This window comes from Oncorhynchus keta, chromosome 1, assembly GCF_023373465.1.
Source record: "Oncorhynchus keta strain PuntledgeMale-10-30-2019 chromosome 1, Oket_V2, whole genome shotgun sequence".
Classification (NCBI taxonomy): domain Eukaryota; kingdom Metazoa; phylum Chordata; class Actinopteri; order Salmoniformes; family Salmonidae; genus Oncorhynchus; species Oncorhynchus keta.
The window spans coordinates 88,887,172-88,909,758 of NC_068421.1; the positions used below are offsets into that span (position 1 = coordinate 88,887,172).

Below are 22,587 nucleotides of genomic sequence, written 5' to 3' on the forward strand. Positions count from 1 at the left end.
AAGAAGAGAAATCCCTCTATCCTTCTCCTCCCGTGCAGAATTAGAGCGGAGTGGAGAATGTGAAAATGCACCGTCCTTGTGTCAATTGTAAAGTGCACCTCTGCCCCCCCCCCCCAGCTCTGTGCCTCAGTCCGGCTCTGAAAGCCGTTCTTATTACCGGCACAGAGCGCAGGTCAGAATGGCAAGCCAGCAGCGTACTATTAAGATCTAATGGATGGAGTCTCAGCAGGCTCTGTCTGGCTGTTTCACAGGTCACACAATCTACAGGATCTCATCTGCTGCAATGTTATCTCTGTTCACTATTCTATTCCACAGGTTTTTAAGACTTTTCTCATTCTGTCATTAGAATATCCTGGCATTTTCAGACCTGTAATTCTGTGTTTTTATGTTTGTTAGGATATTATGGTATATTCTGGGGACAGTTGCTGGTCAATTTTGAGAAGAAAAAAAACAGGAGGATTGTTGGCTTGTTGGGGAAATTTCACAAACTATATTGATTATCTTCACCAGGCAAAGAACATCAACATTATTTCAGCCAAAACAATAAGAATGTCCTTCTCTGAGGATAATAAACTCTTCTATACCAGTCCTAATTCATTTAGTTTTAAATTTGTTTTCCTGGTTCCCTTGAAAGCGAACTAAAAATAGTACAAATCTGATCATAATCCACTGTATTCTCCTATATATATTTTATATGTATTTCTACCCAGCTGACCTTTCACCTTTACACATTATGCAAATGAATGCATATCCATGCAAATTCTTAAAAGGGAGACGGTAGAATTTGAATATTGTTTCTTTAAAGCTGCATGCTGGCACTCTGTATCTGAAAGCGTGTCTGTGTGAATACTGAGGATCTCTTTGTCATGTTAGCCAGAGGCCTGGGTGGAGCAACGCATGCAGGACGGACGGACAGAGATGGGTTGGGGCTCTGCACAGAGAGACGGCCCTAATTGGGGAAAGGGGGTGAGAGGAGCTTGGGGAGTTGGAGTGGAGAGGGGGTGAGGGGAAGATGGGGATTTAGAAAGATGAGCGAGTGCAGACGTGTTATGTCAGGGGATGTTGGTGAGAGAGTGGGACAGGTCAGATGGTGATGGGTTGGTTGTTGGTGGGACAGGTGATGGGTTAGATGTTGGTGGGACAGGTGGAGGGTTGGATGTTGGTGGGACAGGTGGAGGGTTGGATGTTGGTGGGACAGGTGGAGGGTTGGATGTTGGTGGGACAGGTGGAGGGTTGGATGTTGGTGGGACAGGTGGAGGGTTGGATTTTGGTGGGACAGGTGGAGGGTTGGATGTTGGTGAGAGAGAGAGGGAAAGGTCAGATGGTGAAGGGTTGGTTGTTGGTGGGGTTGGATGTTGGTGGGACAGGTGAAGGGTTGGGGAGGGACTGAGAAAGTGGTAGCTGGCCTACCGGTTAGCTGGCTGGCTGACTGAGAAAGTCTTAGCTGGCCTACTGGTTAACTGGCTGGCTGGCTGGCTGGCTGAGAAAGTGTTAGCTGGCCTACCGGTTAGCTGGCTGGCTGGCTGAGAAAGTGTTAGCTGGCCTACCGGTTAGCTGGCTGGCTGGCTGAGAAAGTGTTAGCTGGCCTACCGGTTAGCTGGCTGGCTGGCTGAGAAAGTCTTAACTGGCTAACTGGTTGGTTAGCTGGCTGGCTGGGGGAATATAAGGCATGGCTTTAAGACTAAAACCCCCCAGAGTAGAGGAGGGAGAGGGAGGGAGAGAGGGGGAACCTGCCAACAGGGGGGAGAGAGAGTGGAGAGCTCAGTTAATCTGTCTCTCTCTTCCTCTTTCCATTCCTCCCTCCCTCGACAGCTCTCTCTCTCTCTCTCTCTCTCTCTCTCTCTCTCTCTCTCTCTGTCTCTCTCTGTGTCATTTTCTCACTCAGTTTCTGGCTGGTTGGTTGGTTGGCCGGCTAGTTAGTTGGTTGGTCGGCTGGCTGGGGGGATATAAAACTGGGTTTAAATACTAAAATACCCAGTGGAGCAGGGGAGAGGGAGGTAGTTTGAAGGGAGGGGGAGAGGTGGCTCAGTTAATCTCTCTCTCCCCCTTTCCATTCCTCCCTCCCTCGACGGCTCTCTTTTTTTACCGATTCCCTTCCTCTCTATCTAATTATCTTCTTCCTCCATTCTGTTTCTCAACTCTCCTTCTCTCTCTCTCTCCTCTCCTTTCCTCCCCTCCCCCTATTCTGTCTCTGTCTCTCTCTGTATCTCTCTCTCTCTCTCTGTATATCTGTCTCTCTCTCCTCTGTCAATTCAAGGGCTTTATTGGCATGGGAAACATGTGTTAACATTGCCAAAGCAAGTGAGGTAGATAATATATGTGAATATATAAAGTGAAATAAACAATAAAAATTAACAGTAAACATTACACATACAGAAGTTTCAAAACAAAGACATTACAAATGTCATATTATATATATATACACACAGTGTTTTAACAATGTACACATGGTTAAAGGAGTGGATGTAGAGGAGTGGATGTAGAGGAGTGGATGTAGAGGAGTGGATGTAGAGGAGTGGATGGAGAGGAGTGGATGGAGAGGAGTGGATGGAGAGGAGTGGATGGAGAGGATGTAGAGGAGTGGATGTAGAGGAGTGGATGTAGAGGAGTGGATGTAGAGGAGTGGATGTAGAGGAGTGGATGTAGAGGAGTGGATGTAGAGGAGTGGATGTAGAGGAGTGGATGGAGAGGAGTGGATGTAGAGGATGTAGAGGAGTGGATGTAGAGGAGTGGATGTAGAGGAGTGGATGTAGAGGATATAGAGGGGATGTAGAGGAGTGGATGGAGGGGATGTAGAGGAGAGGATGGAGGGGATGTAGAGGAGGGGGTGTAGAGGAGGGGAGATAATGGAGAGGCTGTAGAGGGGAGAGGCTGTAGAGGATTATGTGGATAGGATTGAGAGGAGAGGATAGAAAGGAGGCTGGAGAGGATGATGTGGATAGGATGGAGAGGAGAGAAGAGGATGTAGAGGATGATGTGGAGAGGAGTGGATGTAGAGGAGAGGAGAGAATGGAGAGTCTGTAGAGGGGAGAGGCTGTAGAGGATGATGTGGATAGGATGGAGAGGAGAGGATTGTAGAGGATGATATGGAGAGGAGAGGGTGTGGAGGAGAGGGTGTAGAGAGGAGAGGGTGTAGAGAGGAGAGGGTGGAGTGTAGAGGAGAGGGTGTAGAGGAGAGGGTGTAGAGGAGAGGGTGTAGAGGGGAGAGGGGAGAGGATGGAGACAGACACAAACAAACAGATTGAGACAGACAGAGATGCTCGTTGGAGAAGGAAGGGCGAGAGAAATGCTTGTCAGTTGTCCTCATCCCTTCTGGATGGAAAGAGGGTTTGTGTTGGAATGTTCTGGACATTTGCTCCTGCTGAGTTTGTGTGATCTTGAGTGAAATAGATCAATCTGTTTGTTTGTACTCACACACACACACACACACACACACACACACACACACACACACACCGACACACACACTCATTGACACACACACAGCTTTGTCTTACTATAATCCTATTTTCCGTAAATTTAACACTTACCCTAACCTCACCCCGTAAACCTCACCCAAACTCCTAAACCAAACCCCTAACCCCAAAATAGTGTTTTTCCAAGTGAGGACCGGCAAAACGTGTACTCACACACACACCACCACCACCACCACCACCACCACACTGCTTACTGCTTTGTTTTATTGTATCGGGATCTTGTTGGTGTCCTTGGGTCAGGACTGTCATTCAAACTCACATGCTTCCTGTCAACCCAAATGGGCTGGACAATGATAGGTCCAGGAATCTGGCAACCCAAATGGACAATGACAGTTCCAGGAATCTGGCAACCCATATGTTATTTGGTGAATGTGAGTGCCATATTTAAGATAGGCTCTACAAGGTGCTTAATAATAGAAGAGACAGACAGACAGACGGGCTCTCAACCCACAGACAGACAGACATACATACATACTCTCAACCCTCAGACAGACAGACAGACAGACAGACGGATGGGCTCTCAACCCCCAGACAGACGGACTCTCAACCCTCAGACAGACAGACAGACAGACAGACGGACTCTCAACCCACAGACAGACAGACAGACAGACAGACAGACAGACAGACAGACAGACAGACAGACAGAGGGCTCTCAACCCACAGACAGACAGGCAGACTCACCACCCTTAGACAGACGGACAGACTCACCCCTCAGACAGATAAAACAGACAGGCAGACTCAACCCTCAGACAGACAGACAGACAGACAGACAGGCTCTCAACCCTCAGACAGACAGACAGAGGGGCTCTCAACCCTCAGACAGACAGACAGACAGACAGACAGACAGACAGACAGACAGACTCACCAGACAGACAGACAGACTCACCAGACAGACAGACAGACAGACAGACAGACAGACAGACAGACAGACTCACCCCTCAGACAGATAAAACAGACAGGCAGACAGACAGAGGGGCTCTCAACCCTCAGACAGACAGACAGACAGATCGACTCACCACTCAGACAGACAGTCAGCCATACAGACAGACAGTCAGGCATACAGACAGACACTCACCCCTCAGACAGGCACGCAGACACTCACCCCAGAGACAGATAGGCAGACACTCACCCCTCAGACAGATAGGCAGACTCACCCCTCAGACCAGCAGACAGACTCACCCCTCAGACATACAGATAGACTCACCCCTCAGACAGACAGACAGACAGACAGACAGACAGACAGACAGACAGACAGACAGACAGACAGACAGACAGACAGACCAGCAGACAGACTCACCCCTCAGACCAGCAGACAGACTCACCCCTTAGACCGGCAGACACAGACAGACTCACCCCTCAGACAGGCAGACTCGCCCCTCAGACAGGCAGACTCACCCCTCAGACAGACAGACAGGCAGACAGACAGACAGGCAGACAGACAGACAGACAGACAGACAGACAGACAGACAGACAGACAGACAGACAGACATTCACCCCACAGACAGACAGACAGACAGACAGACAGACAGACAGACAGACAGACAGACAGACAGACAGACAGACAGACAGACAGACAGACAGACAGGCAGACAGACAGACAGGCAGATAGACTCACCCCTCAGACAGACAGATGTTCCATATGGTGCTCAACTCTGCTCCTTGTCTAAATCATATCCCCTAGTGGGGGGCTGAAGGGCAGGTCCCCCCCAGGGGAGGTGTTGGGAGGTAAAGCCCTTAAGGCTCTACACCCATTCCACCCTGCCCGTTCTGTACCCCCAGAGCTGCTTAGCTCATTGTCACAGCAATCTGCCTCCACCTGAGTCTCCCTCCTTCCTTCCCTCCCTCCCTCCCCCATCATCACCCCTGATAATTGATGTAGGTTTTCATAGCTAATGATTTAATCTGTGGGTCTGGATCTATAGAATGGAAACCGTTTTAGCCCTGATTCTCTCAACTGCAACACTCATCATCTCTGAACATTAAGTCATGTCTGTTGTATGTCGGGTTATTTAGCCTGATTTTAATTATTTAATGAGATGCTTTTTTTTCACTGTAAGACTTTTAATTGAATCCTTCTTCAACAAGTCATTTGATTGATTAAGTCTGTTATGTTTGATTAATTTACAGGGTCGTGTATTTACAGGGTCGTGTATTTACAGGGTCGTGTATTTACAGGGTCGTGTATTTACAGGGTCGTGTATTTACAGGGTCGTGTATGAATGAAAATACATTCATTATTAATAATGAATAAGATAAAAATAAATAGTTAGCTGTTGTTCACACTATTAATACATAACATTTTTCCTTAGTTTGTAACCATGCATAATCATTTAGTGTTTATAAACATTTATAATGGCTTATCATTGAACGTTATATTGTGTGCGAGTTGGGTTATGTTGTTTTAGTGTTAACGTTGTATTAGTGTTGGGTTTGCGTTGGGTGATGTTTTAGTGTTTGCGTGTGTGTTCATGTTAACTAAATGTTTTCTAATGGTTGTGTTCATGTTAACAATGTTTTCTAATGGTTGTGTTAATGTGAACTAAATGTTTTCTAATGGTTGTGTTAATGTTAATGTTCTCAGGAGGTTCTCCAGACGGTGCCCAAGTTCTGCTTCCCCTTCGATGTGGAGAGGTAGGATTCTGGCCCCTGTATATATATATATATATATATATATATATATATATATATATATATATATATATATATATATATACACACACACACACACACACACACACACACACACACACACACACACACACACACACACACACACTGGAGAGCTGTGTATGTGCCACATAATGGAGCTCAGATACAGGGGAATCTGATGTTAACCCCCTATCTGCTGTTAACCCCCTATCTGCTGTTAACCCTCCTATCTGCTGTTAACCCTCCTATCTGCTGTTAACCCCCTATCTGCTGTTAACCTCCTATCTGCTGTTAACCTCCTATCTGCTGTTAACCTCCTATCTGCTGTTAACCTCCTATCTGCTGTTAACCTCCTATCTGCTGTTAACCTCCTATCTGCTGTTAACCTCCTATCTGCTGTTAACCTCCTATCTGCTGTTAACCTCCTATCTGCTGTTAACCTCCTATATGCTGTTAACCCCCCTATCTGCTGTTAACCCCCCTATCTGCTGTTAACCCCTATCTGCTGTTAACCCCCTATTAACCCCCTATCTGCTGTTAACCCCTATCTGCTGTTAACCCCCTATCTGCTGTTAACTATCTGCTGTTAACCCTCTATCTGCTGTTAACCCCCTATCTGCTGTTAACCCCCTATCTGTTTATCTGCTGTTAACCCCTATCTGCTGTTAACCCCCTATCTGCTGTTAACCCCTATCTGCTGTTAACCCCTATCTGCTGTTAACCCCCCTATCTGCTGTTAACCCCTATCTGCTGTTAACCCCTATCTGCTGTTAACCCCCTATCCTATCTGCTGTTAACCTCCTATCTGCTGTTAACCTCCTATCTGCTGTTAACCCCCTATCTGCTGTTAACCTCCTATCTGCTGTTAACCCCCTATCTGCTGTTAACCCCCTATCTGCTGTTAACCCCCTATCTGCTGTTAACCCCCTATCTGCTGTTAACCCCCTATCTGCTGTTAACCCCCTATCTGCTGTTAACCCCCTATCTGCTGTTAACCCCCTATCTGCTGTTAACCCCCTATCTGCTGTTAACCCCCTATCTGCTGTTAACCCCCTATCTGCTGTTAACTCACCCTATCTGCTGTTAACCCCCTATCTGCTGTTAAAACCTTTTATTAAAACCTTTTGACATGTAAATAATGTGTTTTTGATGAAATATTAATAATTCAAGATGTTTTGTTAATAAACTCTCCACAGCAGTTCATTTTGCAGAGTTATATTTTGATATATAGTTATTCAGACTGGTACCAAGTCTAGACTTGCCTAGTAAAATAAAGGTAAAATGAATAAATAAAAATGATGGTGTCTGTGACAGCTCGAGCAGGCAGCGCCATTGAGGCTATAGACTTGGTACCAGTCTGAATAACTATATATCTAGACTTGGTACCAGTCTGAATAACTATATATATAGACTTGGTACCAGTCTGAATAACTATATACCTAGACTTGGTACCAGTCTGAATAACTATATATCTAGACTTGGTACCAGTCTGAATAACTATATACCTAGACTTGGTACCAGTCTGAATAACTATATACCTAGACTTGGTACCAGTCTGAATAACTATATATCTAGACTTGGTACCAGTCTGAATAACTATATATCTAGACTTGGTACCAATCTGAATAACTATATATCTAGACTTGGTACCAGTCTGAATAACTATATATCTAGACTTGGTACCAGTCTGAATAACTATATATCTAGACTTGGTACCAATCTGAATAACTATATATCTAGACTTGGTACCAGTCTGAATAACTATATATATAGACTTGGTACCAGTCTGAATAACTATATATCTAGACTTGGTACCAGTCTGAATAACTATATATATAGACTTGGTACCAGTCTGAATAACTATATATCTAGACTTGGTACCAGTCTGAATAACTATATATCTAGACTTGGTACCATCTGAATAACTAGACTTGGTACCAGTCTGAATAACTATATATCTAGACTTGGTACCAGTCTGAATAACTATATATATAGACTTGGTACCAGTCTGAATAACTATATATCTAGACTTGGTACCAGTCTGAATAACTATATATATAGACTTGGTACCAGTCTGAATAACTATATACCTAGACTTGTTACCAGTCTGAATAACTATATATATAGACTTGGTACCAGTCTGAATAACTATATACCTAGACTTGGTACCAGTCTGAATAACTATATACCTAGACTTGGTACCAGTCTGAATAACTATATACCTAGACTTGGTACCAGTCTGAATAACTATATATCTAGACTTGGTACCAGTCTGAATAACTATATATCTAGACTTGGTACCAGTCTGAATAACTATATATCTAGACTTGGTACCAGTCTGAATAACTATATATCTAGACTTGGTACCAGTCTGAATAACTATATATCTAGACTTGGTACCAGTCTGAATAACTATATATCTAGACTTGGTACCAGTCTGAATAACTATATATATAGACTTGGTACCAGTCTGAATAACTATATATCTAGACTTGGTACCAGTCTGAATAACTATATATCTAGACTTGGTACCAGTCTGAATAACTATATATATAGACTTGGTACCAGTCTGAATAACTATATATATAGACTTGGTACCAGTCTGAATAACTATATATAGACTTGGTACCAGACTTGGTACCAGTCTGAATAACTATATATCTAGACTTGGTACCAGTCTGAATAACTATATATCTAGACTTGGTACCAGTCTGAATAACTATATATATAGACTTGGTACCAATCTGAATAACTATATATCTAGACTTGGTACCAGTCTGAATAACTATATATCTAGACTTGGTACCAGTCTGAATAACTATATATCTAGACTTGGTACCAGTCTGAATAACTATTGGTATATCTAGACTTGGTACCAGTCTGAATAACTATATATCTAGACTTGGTACCAGTCTGAATAACTATATATCTAGACTTGGTACCAGTCTGAATAACTATATATCTAGACTTGGTACCAGTCTGAATAACTATATATCTAGACTTGGTACCAGTCTGAATAACTATATATCTAGACTTGGTACCAGTCTGAATAACTATATATATAGACTTGGTACCAGTCTGAATAACTATATATCTAGACTTGGTACCAGTCTGAATAACTATATATATATAGACTTGGTACCAGTCTGAATAACTATATATCTAGACTTGGTACCAGTCTGAATAACTATATATCTAGACTTGGTACCAGTCTGAATAACTATATACCTAGACTTGGTACCAGTCTGAATAACTATATACCTAGACTTGGTACCAGTCTGAATAACTATATACCTAGACTTGTTACCAGTCTGAATAACTATATATATAGACTTGGTACCAGTCTGAATAACTATATATCTAGACTTGGTACCAGTCTGAATAACTATATACCTAGACTTGGTACCAGTCTGAATAACTATATACCTAGACTTGGTACCAGTCTGAATAACTATATATCTAGACTTGGTACCAGTCTGAATAACTATATATATAGACTTGGTACCAGTCTGAATAACTATATATCTAGACTTGGTACCAGTCTGAATAACTATATACCAGTCTGATGAATAATTGTATCTTGATTTGGAAAGTAGCCATCTGTAGAGGATTCTGCTCTTATTTTTCATCCTGGAGAATGACATGTGAAAAGTGCTATTTTTTATTTTTTAGCTTGGAGGACACAGAAGCTTAACTGCTGCCATCTAGTGATGAAACTGCATGAGAGAAAACACACCCAACTCTCACACACTCAACAGTCAGGGACATATCGAAAGGTTTCATAGTGATCTTGGCCTTTTAGTCAGCGTTAGGTTGAGACACTTAGTGCTAGGTGAGTAGTTAGCCACTTTAGACCAACAAAAATCCTTATTTCAATAAGAAACAAAACAGATTTAGTTGTCGCACTTACTCAAGTATTGACTCATTGGTCTCGTACTGTAGGTCTGTGAAGGATGAAACATATTGGTAAGAATGTTATGTTGAACAACGCTCTCTGTGTATCGCTATCACCAAGTCAGTAGTGCTTGGTTCTACTGTATACATATCTTCATAATAATATGTTATTGTGTCTCTCCTCTGCTGTTTATAATGTGGTAATACAATATTCTGGTTTAGCTGAAAACTCAAACCATTACATGTTCACAATTCATTTTCATGATCCTCTGAAACACTTGATGAATGTCCCATTTGTTGTTCCCAATTAATGGTTTGGTGTTTCTGTTCCGTAGGTGACTGTGTGGTAATACTGTAGTACATGTGTCGTGGTAATTGGTTGTGTTAATGGTGTGTTGTCTCTGTCCCCTGCGTGCGTGCCTGCCTGCGTGCCTGCCTGCCTGCCTGCCTGCCTGCGTGCGGTGACTGTTCCCAGGGTTTCCCAGAGTCCGGTGGGCCAGAACTTTACCTTTGTGCTGACGGACATCGAGAGCAAGCAGAGGTTTGGCTTCTGCAGACTCACGTCCGGCTGCCGTGTCTGCATCTGTCTGCTCAGGTACGACACGTACGACACGTACGACTTACAGATAGGACCTTTCAACAAGGTTATTCTCCACCAACTGGCCGATTTGATCAATCAGTTTATGCAAATCCAGTTCAGTATTTCTATTATTTTTTTTTTAAATTAATTTTGTCACAATTATCCAACTTATGAGGAAAGACATGTATATTATCGTTAGTTATTCATAAATAAATACAATTTAAAGTTGTAATATCCTTCACTCGTTATAATATGCAGATTACATTTCTTAATTGATTGGGGAGACAGTGAGGTTTTGGAAGTGAAAGAAACTCGCATGTCGACGATGATACTGTTTCTTTGGAAGCGTTTAGCCTCTTGAAGTTAGTCATGTCAGTTACACAATACTAAACTCCTACTACTAAACTCCTACTACTAAACTCCTACTACTAAACTCCTACTACTAAACTCCTACTACTAAACTCCTCCTACTAAACTCCTACTACTAAACTCCTACTACTAAACTCCTACTACTAAACTCCTACTACTAAACTCCTACTACTAAACTCCTACTACTAAACTCCTACTACTAAACTCCTACTACTAAACTCCTACTACTAAACTCCTACTACTAAACTCCTACTACTAAACTCCTACTACTAAACTCCTACTACTAAACTCCTACTACTAAACTCCTACTACTAAACTCCTACTACTAAACTCCTACTACTAAACTCCTACTACTAAACTCCTACTACTAAACTCCTACTACTAAACTCCTACTACTAAACTCCTACTACTAAACTCCTAATACTAAACTCCTACTACTAAACTCCTAATACTAAACTCCTACTACTAAACTCCTACTACTAAACTCCTACTACTAAACTCCTACTACTAAACTCCTACTACTAAACTCCTACTACTAAACTCCTACTACTAAACTCCTACTACTAAACTCCTACTACTAAACTCCTCAATTCCCTATTCATTTGGTCCCTATAATATTATTCATTTAGTTCTATTTTACAGGACAAACAATTGAAGTAACAACCTATCAATGACAACTATGAAGTATCGTTTTAGGAGTAAATTGAAGATGGTAGGTTCAACTCCCCCCCTCGAGATATTGTTTAGCACAGATTTATCTAAAATATTATGTCATGTTTCATTATTGCACAGAAAGATATCTAAGTAAAAAGTACATTTTAAAAATGTTTCATTTATTTTAATAAGACCTTTTAAATTAAACCACATTTTATGTTAAAAAAAAAATTGACAACGTCCTTTCAATAAGAAACATTTAATTAATAAAACAGTATAGTTGAATTAACCACAGGAGTAATGGGAATTTGCACAATAATAAAAACATTTTTTTTGGGGGGGGGATATTGACGACAGTCGCAGGGTTTATCTTGTTCTTGATGAGCTGCTGTCGAGATGAGCTGTACCCCCCCCCCCTCCACCCCTCAACTCCCCCGGACAGCCACCACCATCATGTCCTTTGTTTCTCTCTTCTCGTTATTCAGCTACTGGCACAGAAGCACGGCAAAGGAAGCCGCTCGGCCCATAATTATGCATGAAGCCTCGCTGCCAATTAGCAGAGACTCCCATAACCCCCTCTCTGAGTCCCACATGCTAATTCATTTGACATATGATGTATACAATTCATTATGCATTCTGAGTAGTTTGCATGGCTTGCTTCATTCATCATGAGAAATGTATAGAAAGTTTTTATTCTTCTCTCTCTCTGTGTGTGTGTGTGCGTGTGCGTGTGCGTGTGCGTGTGTGTGTGTGTGTGTGTGTGTGTGTGTGTTTTAAAGACTTCACAGTTCTTTGTTTTTGTGGCCTGTTTTATTTATGTTTGTCTCTTAAATAGACCCACTGTGTGGGGAAAAAGATTAGTGAAAATATTTGACAACATAATAACAAAGATGCATATTTTGGATATCTCATGGTTTATACATGTGAAATATGTACAAATGTGATTTTTCACATCAATGACAGAGAGTAAAGACCCGGTCTCAAGTTTATTCGGTTGTTTTATCAAGATACACAACTGGGAAGTAGTTGATAATTCTTAGATAAACAATCCAAGTTGTGATCATATTGAATAATATGTTTTCATCTATGTTGTAATCAGATTCAACAGATAGATACAAATTTAGACGATCAACAAATGTCCCTGCGACGATATTTCTAGCCAGCTACCTTCATTTAAAGTGTTTGTTGTGTTTGTTCCCCGGATATAAAACAAAAGTAATTAAAACCATTTGGGTCCCTGTGATTGTTGAAGTACCGGGACTATAAAATTGTCACCTATGCTTACACAAGGAAGTGGCTTAATGACTAGGACAGTTTTACATGGCCAGGGCTTTGTAGTGCTACGACTAAAGCCCAGGCCAAAAAGGGCCGTGCTACCTTCAGGCCAAAACCTTTTTAAAGAGGTACAAAGCTTCGATTTTACAATCTTTTCTTCCTTCCCCTCGACCCTCATCCTCCGCCTCCTCTTCTTTCCTTTGGTAGTTCTCTCACATTTATGGAGAAACCGCCTTCGGACATGTGAGAGAGGTTGCTGATGAGAAAAGGCGGTTTCCTTGATTTTATTTGGCGGCTGAGAATTGGGTTCCCTTTTAGGGACGTTAGCGCTCCCGTTAGTGGTCACTGAGCGGGACGCCGGAGGGCATTTCCTTCCCAGTACTTAACCTTTAACCCCGGGAAAGTAAAGGTGTAATGAAATCTTCCAGTGAGGCAGCTACAAGGTGTGAGTTGACTGGGTGTAGAGGGAGATTTAAGACCCATCCAGGGAATAGGAATAACACACAACAGGTACTTTATGTCAGCGAACAGAGGAGATGCGGCTACTTGCCCTGAAATGGATTGAGAGATTGCAGTTGGTTTATATTGATATCCCAACGCCAGATAACACAACTCTCATCTCTCTGTTGTCATTTGTTTAGTTGGAAATTACATCATTTATGTCCTTACAAAAAAAACACCAGTTAATTGATTTGAGCTTTTAGAGAATATGTGTCTTCAACAGTTTCGATCACTTCCACTGCTGGGTTTATCTTCTGACCATCCCTGTGTATGGTGTTCTGGTTGATAGAGAGTCTGAGGGGTAGGGGATACAGTCTGAGGGGTCGGGGATACAGTCTGAGGGGTAAGGGATACAGTCTGAGGGGTAGGGGATACAGTCTGAGGGGTAGGGTATACAGTCTGAGGGGTCGGGGTAAGGGATACAGTCTGAGGGGTCGGGATACAGTCTGAGGGGTCGGGATACAGTCTGAGGGGTAGGGGATACAGTCTGAGGGGTAGGGGATACAGTCTGAGGGGTAAGGGATACAGTCTGAGGGGTAGGGGATACAGTCTGAGGGGTAGGGTATACAGTCTGAGGGGTCGGGGTAGGGGATACAGTCTGAGGGGTCGGGGTATGGGATACAGTCTGAGGGGTCGGGGATACAGTCTGAGGGGTCGGGGATACAGTCTGAGGGGTCGGGGATACAGTCTGAGGGGTCGGGGTAGGGATACAGTCTGAGGGGTCGGGATACAGTCTGAGGGGTCGGGGATACAGTCTGAGGGGTCGGGGATACAGTCTGAGGGGTCGGGGGATAGGGGATACAGTCTGAGGGGTCGGGGATACAGTCTGAGGGGTCGGGGATACAGTCTGAGGGGTCGGGGATACAGTCTGAGGGGTCGGGGATACAGTCTGAGGGGTCGGGGATATAGTCTGAGGGGTAGGGGATACAGTTTGAGGGGTCGTGGTAGGGGATACAGTCTGAGGGGTCGTGGTAGGGGGTCGGGGATATACAGTCTGAGGGGTCGGGGATGGTAGGGGATACAGTCGGAGGGGTCAGTGGTAGGGGGGTAGGGGGATACAGTCTGGAGGGGTCGTGGTAAGGGATACAGTCTGAGGGGTCGTGGTAGGGGATACAGTCTGAGGGGTCGTGGTAAGGGGATACAGTCTGAGGGGTCGTGGTTGGGGATACAGTCGGAGGGGTCGTGGTTGGGGATACAGTCGGAGGGGTCGTGGTTGGGGATACAGTCGGAGGGGTCGTGGTTGGGGATACAGTCGGAGGGGTCGTGGTTGGGGATACAGTCGGAGGGGTCGTGGTTGGGGATACAGTCGGAGGGGTCGTGGTAGGGGATACAGTCGGAGGGGTCGTGGTAGGGGATACAGTCGGAGGGGTCGTGGTAGGGGATACAGTCGGAGGGGTCGTGGTAGGGGATACAGTCGGAGGGGTCGTGGTAGGGGATACAGTCGGAGGGGTCGTGGTAGGGGATACAGTCTGAGGGGTCGTGGTAGGGGATACAGTCTGAGGGGATCAGTCTGGTAGGGGATACAGTCTGAGGGGTCGGAGGGGATACAGTCGGTTGGGGATACAGTCAGAGGGGTCGTGGTAGGGGTTACAGTCTGAGGGGTCGTGGTAGGGGTTACAGTCGGAGGGGTCGTGGTAGGGGTTACAGTCGGAGGGGTCGTGGTAGGGGTTACAGTCGGAGGGGTCGTGGTAGGGGATACAGTCGGAGGGGTCGTGGTAGGGGATACAGTCGGAGGGGTCGTGGTAGGGGATACAGTCTGAGGGGTTGTGAGTGAGTCAGAGATTAACTGGTTTACTTTGTGAGTATACAGTACTTTGAAGGGACATGTGTGCTTTAAAATGGCTGGAGAGATAACCAAGCCCCCCACACACTGTGATGGATGTCTTTCTATCTGGGACTTAGGAAACACAAACAGGTCTAAGCTGCTAACTGGGGAGAGGAGCAGTGCTTACTGACATAGTTTCATTTAAGACAGAAGAAACGCATACCACAGAAAAACCTCAGCCTAATTTTGCTAAGGCGAGATGTAGTCCGGTGTCCCTATCTGGGATCACGATGAGTTGCGGTTCGCTGCTCTCTGCTACACCAATCATTTCTTTGTCTCTAAAACTAAAGATTACAGCCGGGTCATTAAAGGAGTGTGATGGTTGAGAGGGTCGTGAGGTCTGACGAAGGAGAGGCTGGCAGGACAGATGAGGAGAGAGGACTATTTAAATAAACCCTGACGTGGGATATGGAAGGGATTAGTGTCCAGGAGCCTAGCTTCTTAAACAAAGGGCAAGAGGAGACTGATAATGACGATTTCAGTGACCTGCTCCAATTGGGTATTTTTTTGTGCATTTTTTGGTGGTATTGATTAACTTCAACACACCCACATCTCATAGAAATATCCACTGCTACTTTGTTTGGCAACGTGGTATATTTCTCTCTTTAGGTTTCTGTTTTTAAATGTCCAGTCAGCATGTTAATTTTGTAGATAACACAGGCATGTTAGGTTTTGGGTTTCGACAGTGTGTGACCTGATTACGGTGAGATCTTCATGCGGACATCAAAACATTGGCATGTGAAGAAGCTGATTGATCCAGGTTAATGGTCACTGAGGTCCCCCGATTGGCTGCGCTTGGGAACCGCCACGTCATTGGCCCCTTGCGGATTTAGCAATATTAAAATTAGCATTAGGTTGACTTTGTTTTCTTGTTGTGCGTTAATTCCAGTCTGCAGAGCAGCCAGTGACCCATGCCTTGAGAACTACCCAGCATCCCCTTGTCTCTACAGGACTTCCATGGCTAATAAAAGTCCCTCAGCCAAGCCCTACACACACACACACACACACACACACACACACACACACACACACACACACACACACACACACACACACACACACACACACACACACACACACACACACACACACACACACACACACACACACACACACACACACACACACACACACACACACAGTTTTTTACTGAGGATTACAAATCAAACACTCTATTGTGATCCCCTTAGAATCCCTTTGTATTAGCCTACTACATTAGTCAGCTTAGAGACAGTATTTTAATGAAAGTTTCATTGTAATTCATTTAAGTTTTAATTTTGACCGTATACATTCATTCATTTGTTCTTCATTTCATCCTTCAGTCAGTTAGTGAACATTAATGAAGCATCTATTTATTTGTTGAAGTGCAGATGGATAACGTTTTCCACTATCATTATGCCAGACGTTTTCTAAAATACATGTTAACAACCAAAGCTGAATGAAATTGTAATAACTCACTTCGATACCCCACCACATTTTTTTTAATTATTTGATTGCATAACATTATAAATGAACTGAGCTCTTTTTTTCTGAGCAACCTATAAGCCAAAACAAAATGCTGGCCACATTCCACCTCAAAAGCAAATATCTCCGCCAAGAACGTGTCAATCTTATCAAGAGAGACATGTTGCAGATGCTGTTGGCTTCTGGTGGGTGTATTTTGCCATTAGCGATAACACAAACACTACAGTATAAATTATTTTTAGTTTGTTCATTTTATTTATTAATTTGACATTAATTAGGTAAGGAAAAACCAGAAGGAATGTCTATTTGAAAATGTGTAAATAGGTGGTGTGGTCGTGCTTCTCTCCCTCTGCGTCTGCGTGTTGGCTTGAGCCTGGCTGTGCATCTGGGATCAGTATGCTTGTAAAACCATGGCATCCCTCCTCCTCCTCCTTCTCCTCCTACCACAGCTCTCACTGGCCCAGTCATGTTGGGCTGAAGAACTAAAGCCTGTCTCTACCTTCCTTCCTCACTTCCTTTAAACTAAAGCCTTGTCTCTACCTTCCTTCCTCACTTCCTTTAAACTAAAGCCTGTCTCTACCTTCCTTCCTCACTTCCTTTAAACTAAAGCCTTGTCTCTACCTTCCTTCCTCACTTCCTTTAAACTAAAGCCTGTCTCTACCTTCCTTCCTCACTTCCTTTAAACTAAAGCCTTGTCTCTACCTTCCTTCCTCACTTCCTTTAAACTAAAGCCTTCCCTCTACCTTCCTTCCTCACTTCCTTTAAACTAAACCCTGTCTCTACCTTCCTTCCTCACTTCCTTTAAACTAAAGCCTTGTCTCTACCTTCCTTCCTCACTTCCTTTAAACTAAAGCCTTGTCTCTACCTTCCTTCCTCACTTCCTTTAAACTAAAGCCTTGTCTCTATCTTCCTTCCTCACTTCCTTTAAACTAAAGCCTTGTCTCTACCTTCCTTCCTCACTTCCTTTAAACTAAAGCCTTGTCTCTACCTTTCTTCCTCACTTTCTTTAAACTAAAGCCTTGTCTCTACCTTCCTTCCCCACTTCCTTTAAACTAAAGCCTTGTCTCTACCTTCCTTCCTCACTTCCTTTAAACTAAAGCCTTGTCTCTACCTTCCTTCCTCACTTCCTTTAAACTAAAGCCTTGTCTCTACCTTCCTTCCTCACTTCCTTTAAACTAAAGCCTTGTCTCTACCTCCTCTGCCCACCGCCTTCAAACAGCAGACACAACAGGAATGTGTAAAATGCAAAGCCCCCAGAATAAGAAGAATGCGTTGATTAAATGGACTGTATACTATTTTACCCACAGCAGTAGGACTATACACTGGCTGTGTCCACAGTTCACTGGCTGTGTCCACAGTTCACTGGCTGTGTCCACAGTTCACTGGCTGTGTCCATAGTTCACTGGCTGTGTCCATAGCTCACTGGCTGTGTCCATAGTTCACTGGCTGTGTCCATAGTTCACTGGCTGTGTCCATAGTTCACTGGCTGTGTCCATAGTTCACTGGCTGTGTCCATAGCTCACTGGCTGTGTCCATAGTGTGTCCATAGTTCACTGGCTGTGTCCATAGTTCACTTGCTGTGTCCATAGTTCACTGGCTGTGTCCATAGTTCACTGGCTGTGTCCATAGTTCACTGGCTGTGTCCATAGTTCACTGGCTGTGTCCATAGTTCACTGGCTGTGTCCATAGTTCACTGGCTGTGTCCATAGTTCACTGGCTGTGTCCATAGTTCACTGGCTGTGTCCATAGCTCACTGGCTGTGTCCATAGCTCACTGGCTGTGTCCATAGTTCACTGGCTGTGTCCATAGTTCACTGGCTGTGTCCATAGTTCACTGGCTGTGTCCATAGTTCACTGGCTGTGTCCATAGTTCACTGGCTGTGTCCATAGTTCACTGGCTGTGTCTATAGCTCACTGGCTGTGTCCATAGTTCACTGGCTGTGTCCATAGCTCACTGGCTGTGTCTATAGTTCACTGGCTGTGTCCATAGTTCACTGGCTGTGTCCATAGTTCACTGGCTGTGTCCATAGTTCACTGGCTGTGTCCATAGTTCACTGGCTGTGTCCATAGCTCACTGGCTGTGTCCATAGCTCACTGGCTGTGTCCATAGTTCACTGGCTGTGTCCATAGTTCACTGGCTGTGTCCATAGCTCACTGGCTGTGTCCATAGCTCACTGGCTGTGTCCATAGTTCACTGGCTGTGTCCATAGCTCACTGGCTGTGTCCATAGTTCACTGGCTGTGTCCATAGCTCACTGGCTGTGTCCATAGTTCACTGGCTGTGTCCATAGTTCACTGGCTGTGTCCATAGTTCACTGGCTGTGTCCATAGTTCACTGGCTGTGTCCATAGCTCACTGGCTGTGTCCATAGTGTGTCCATAGTTCACTGGCTGTGTCCATAGCTCACTGGCTGTGTCCATAGCTCACTGGCTGTGTCCATAGCTCCCTGGCTGTGTCCATAGCTCCCTGGCTGTGTCCATAGCTCCCTGGCTGTGTCCATAGCTCCCTGGCTGTGTCCATAGCTCCCTGGCTGTGTCCATAGCTCACTGGCTGTGTCCATAGCTCACTGGCTGTGTCCATAGCTCACTGGCTGTGTCCATAGCTCACTGGCTGTGTCCATAGCTCACTGGCTGTGTCCATAGCTCACTGGCTGTGTCCATAGTTCACTGGCTGTGTCCATAGCTCCCTTGCTGTGTCCATAGCTCCCTTGCTGTGTCCATAGCTCCCTTGCTGTGTCCATAGCTCCCTTGCTGTGTCCATAGCTCACTGGCTGTGTCCATAGCTCACTGGCTGTGTCCATAGCTCACTGGCTGTGTCCATAGCTCACTAGCTGTGTCCATAGCTCACTGGCTGTGTCCATAGCTCCCTTGCTGTGTCCATAGCTCCCTTGCTGTGTCCATAGCTCACTTCTGTTTTGTGTTTTTATTCATTATTTAGAATTCGGGCTTGATTGTAAACATGTGTATTTAGTTTCTCCCGGTTTCACAGTTATTTGCCATGTGTTTCTCTCCGTCTCTCAGTTATCTGCCCTGGTTTGAGATCTATTACAAGCTCCTGAACACGCTAGCAGATTACCTAACCACAAACCAGGTAAGATCTCTGTACACTACTTCTTTAAGACATGTGGAATATATGAGAGAGAGAGAGAATGATAATTGTATACTATGTTCGTATAGCAGCTATTATAACAATGGTCATTAAGACGTAGGGAGAGGAATAGGGGGAAGGAGAGAGCAATGAGGAGGAATAGAGGGAAGGAGAGAGCATTGAGGAGGAGGGAGAAGGAGAGAGCATTGAGGAGGAAGGAGGAAGAGGGAGAAGGAGAGAGCATTGAGGAGGAGGGAGAAGGAGAGAGCATTGAGGAAGAGGGAGAAGGAGAGAGCATTGAGGAGAAAGGAGGAGGAGGGAGAAGGAGAGAGCATTGAGGAGGAGGGAGAAGGAGAGAGTATTGAGGAAGAGGGAGGAATAGGGGGAAGGAGAGAGCATTGAGGAAGAGGGAGGAATAGGGGGAAGGAGAGAGCATTGAGGAAGAGGGAGAAGGAGAGAGCCCTGAGGAGGAGGGAGGAAGAGGGAGAAGGAGAGAGCATTGAGGAAGAGGGAGAAGGAGAGAGCATTGAGGAAGAGGGAGAAGGAGAGAGCATTGAGGAAGAGGGAGAAGGAGAGAGCATTGAGGAAGAGGGAGAAGGAGAGAGCATTGAGGAAGAGGGAGAAGGAGAGAGCATTGAGGAAGAGGGAGAAGGAGAGAGCATTGAGGAAGAGGGAGAAGGAGAGAGCATTGAGGAAGAGGGAGAAGGAGAGAGCATTGAGGAAGAGGGAGAAGGAGAGAGCATTGTGGAAGAGGGAGAAGGAGAGAGCATTGAGGAAGAGGGAGAAGGAGAGAGCATTGAGGAAGAGGGAGAAGGAGAGAGCATTGAGGAAGAGGGAGAAGGAGAGAGCATTGAGGAAGAGGGAGAAGGAGAGAGCATTGAGGAAGAGGGAGAAGGAGAGAGCATTGAGGAAGAGGGAGAAGGAGAGAGCATTGAGGAAGAGGGAGAAGGAGAGAGCATTGAGGAAGAGGGAGAAGGAGAGAGCATTGAGGAAGAGGGAGAAGGAGAGAGCATTGAGGAAGAGGGAGAAGGAGAGAGCATTGAGGAAGAGGGAGAAGGAGAGAGCATTGAGGAGGAGGGAGGAATAGGGGGAAGGAGAGAGAGAGCCTTGAGGAGGAGGGAGGAAGAGGGGAGAAGGAGAGAGCCTTGAGGAGGAGGGAGGAATAGGGGGAAGGAGAGAGCCATGAGGAAGAGGGGGAAGGACAGAGCCTTATGGAGGAATAGGGGGAAGGAGAAAGCCTTATGGAGGAATAGGGGGAAGGAGAAAGCCTTATGGAGGAATAGGGGGAAGGAGAAAGCCTTATGGAGGAATAGGGGGAAGGAGAAAGCCTTATGGAGGAATAGGGGGAAGGAGAAAGCCTTGAGGAGGAGGGAGGAAGAGGGGAGAAGGAGAGAGCCTTGAGGAGGAGGAAGGAAGAGGGGAGAAGGAGAGAGCCTTGAGGAGGAGGAAGGAAGAGGGGAGAAGGAGAGAGCATTGAGGAGGAAGAGGGGAGAAGGAGAGAGCATTGAGGAGGAGGAAGGAAGAGGGGAGAAGGAGAGAGCATTGAGGAGGAGGGAGGAAGGGATTGGTTGTGAGCTGGAACTAAGGAGTGCCATCATGTATCTCCTTCCTCAACACTGCTGAGGGAGGCATGAAGGAGACCGAGCCTCCCTAATACACACACACATAGGGTCAGAGGGCACAGGAAACGGACCATGTCAAGCAACATTTCAACCAATCGGGAGTGCTGACCTTCATTAGCTAACCGTCATTATCCTGACCTCCTGCTTCTCTAATATTTGATTGTTTATTATATTTATTATTTAGTTATTGTATATTATATATATAATTTACTCCTCAATGCTCTCTCCTAGTTTACATGTCATTCAACAGAACAATATCTGTGTTCTTTGAACGGTCCTCCTGAAATCTCTGGTCACTGAGTGGATCTGAACTACATTAGTGTAAATACATTTATGGATGAATGTGTTTGACATGTGTCATTTCCAGTCAAAACAAAAGGAGAGCACAAGGATAAAGGCTATTTTCTGTCAAATAATAACTCCTTTGTTTGTGAGAACATTTCTGTGTTCATCTTTACTTCTGCTCTGAAGCGGAGAGATCGAGAGAGAGCGAGACAGAAGAGGGATTCAGAAAGAGCAGATAGATGAGGTGTGTGTGTGTGTGTGTGTGTGTGTGTGTGTGTGTGTGTGTGTGTGTGTGTGTGTGTGTGTGTGTGTGTGTGTGTGTGTGTGTGTGTGTGTGTGTGTGTGTGTGTGTGTGTGTGTCGGGGATGTGAAGTGTCGGTGTGCATGGTTCGGTTTATATTTACCCTGCCGTAGCAAGGCGATGGAGGGACGTTGACAGATGAGGGTTTAGGACCAGGGGTAAATGAAGTGTTTTCTCAGGCTCAGCTCTGTTACTGACCATGCGTGTGAGCATTCAGCATCTCATGACAGGAGGCTGTTCAATTGTACACTCTCTCTCACTGTCTCTCTCACACATACACACACACTGTTAAAGCTCCACCATTGAAAGCTGCCAATCAGAGAGACAAAAATGGTCTTGAAACAAAAATGTTTTTCATATACAATAACCTGTGTCTTAGTAACTATGCAACTATGTCTTAGTAACTATGCAACTTAGTCTTAGTGACTAATATGTCTTAGTAACTGTCTTAGTAACTGCTTAGTAAATATGCAATTATGTCTTAGTTACTATGTCTTAGTTACTATGCATTTGTCTTAGTAACCATGTCTTAGTAACCATGTCTTAGTAACCATGTCTTAGTAACTACGCAATTATGTCTTAGTAACTGTCTAAGTAACTATGCAAT

At 44.7% G+C, this 22,587-nt stretch overlaps 1 protein-coding gene across 4 annotated transcripts in view; it reads left to right on the forward strand.

Annotated features, from left to right (window-relative positions):
* dennd1b (DENN/MADD domain containing 1B) overlaps positions 1–22,587 on the forward strand; it is a 250,760-nt gene that overhangs the window by 79,552 nt on the left and 148,621 nt on the right. For all 4 annotated transcript variants that reach the window (XM_052464186.1, XM_052464162.1, XM_052464172.1 and 1 more), the window contains 3 exons: positions 6,058–6,107; positions 10,495–10,614; positions 19,706–19,775. In XM_052464186.1, coding sequence (XP_052320146.1) covers positions 6,058–6,107; positions 10,495–10,614; positions 19,706–19,775 — 240 coding nt within the window. The remainder of the gene's footprint in view (positions 1–6,057; positions 6,108–10,494; positions 10,615–19,705; positions 19,776–22,587) is intronic.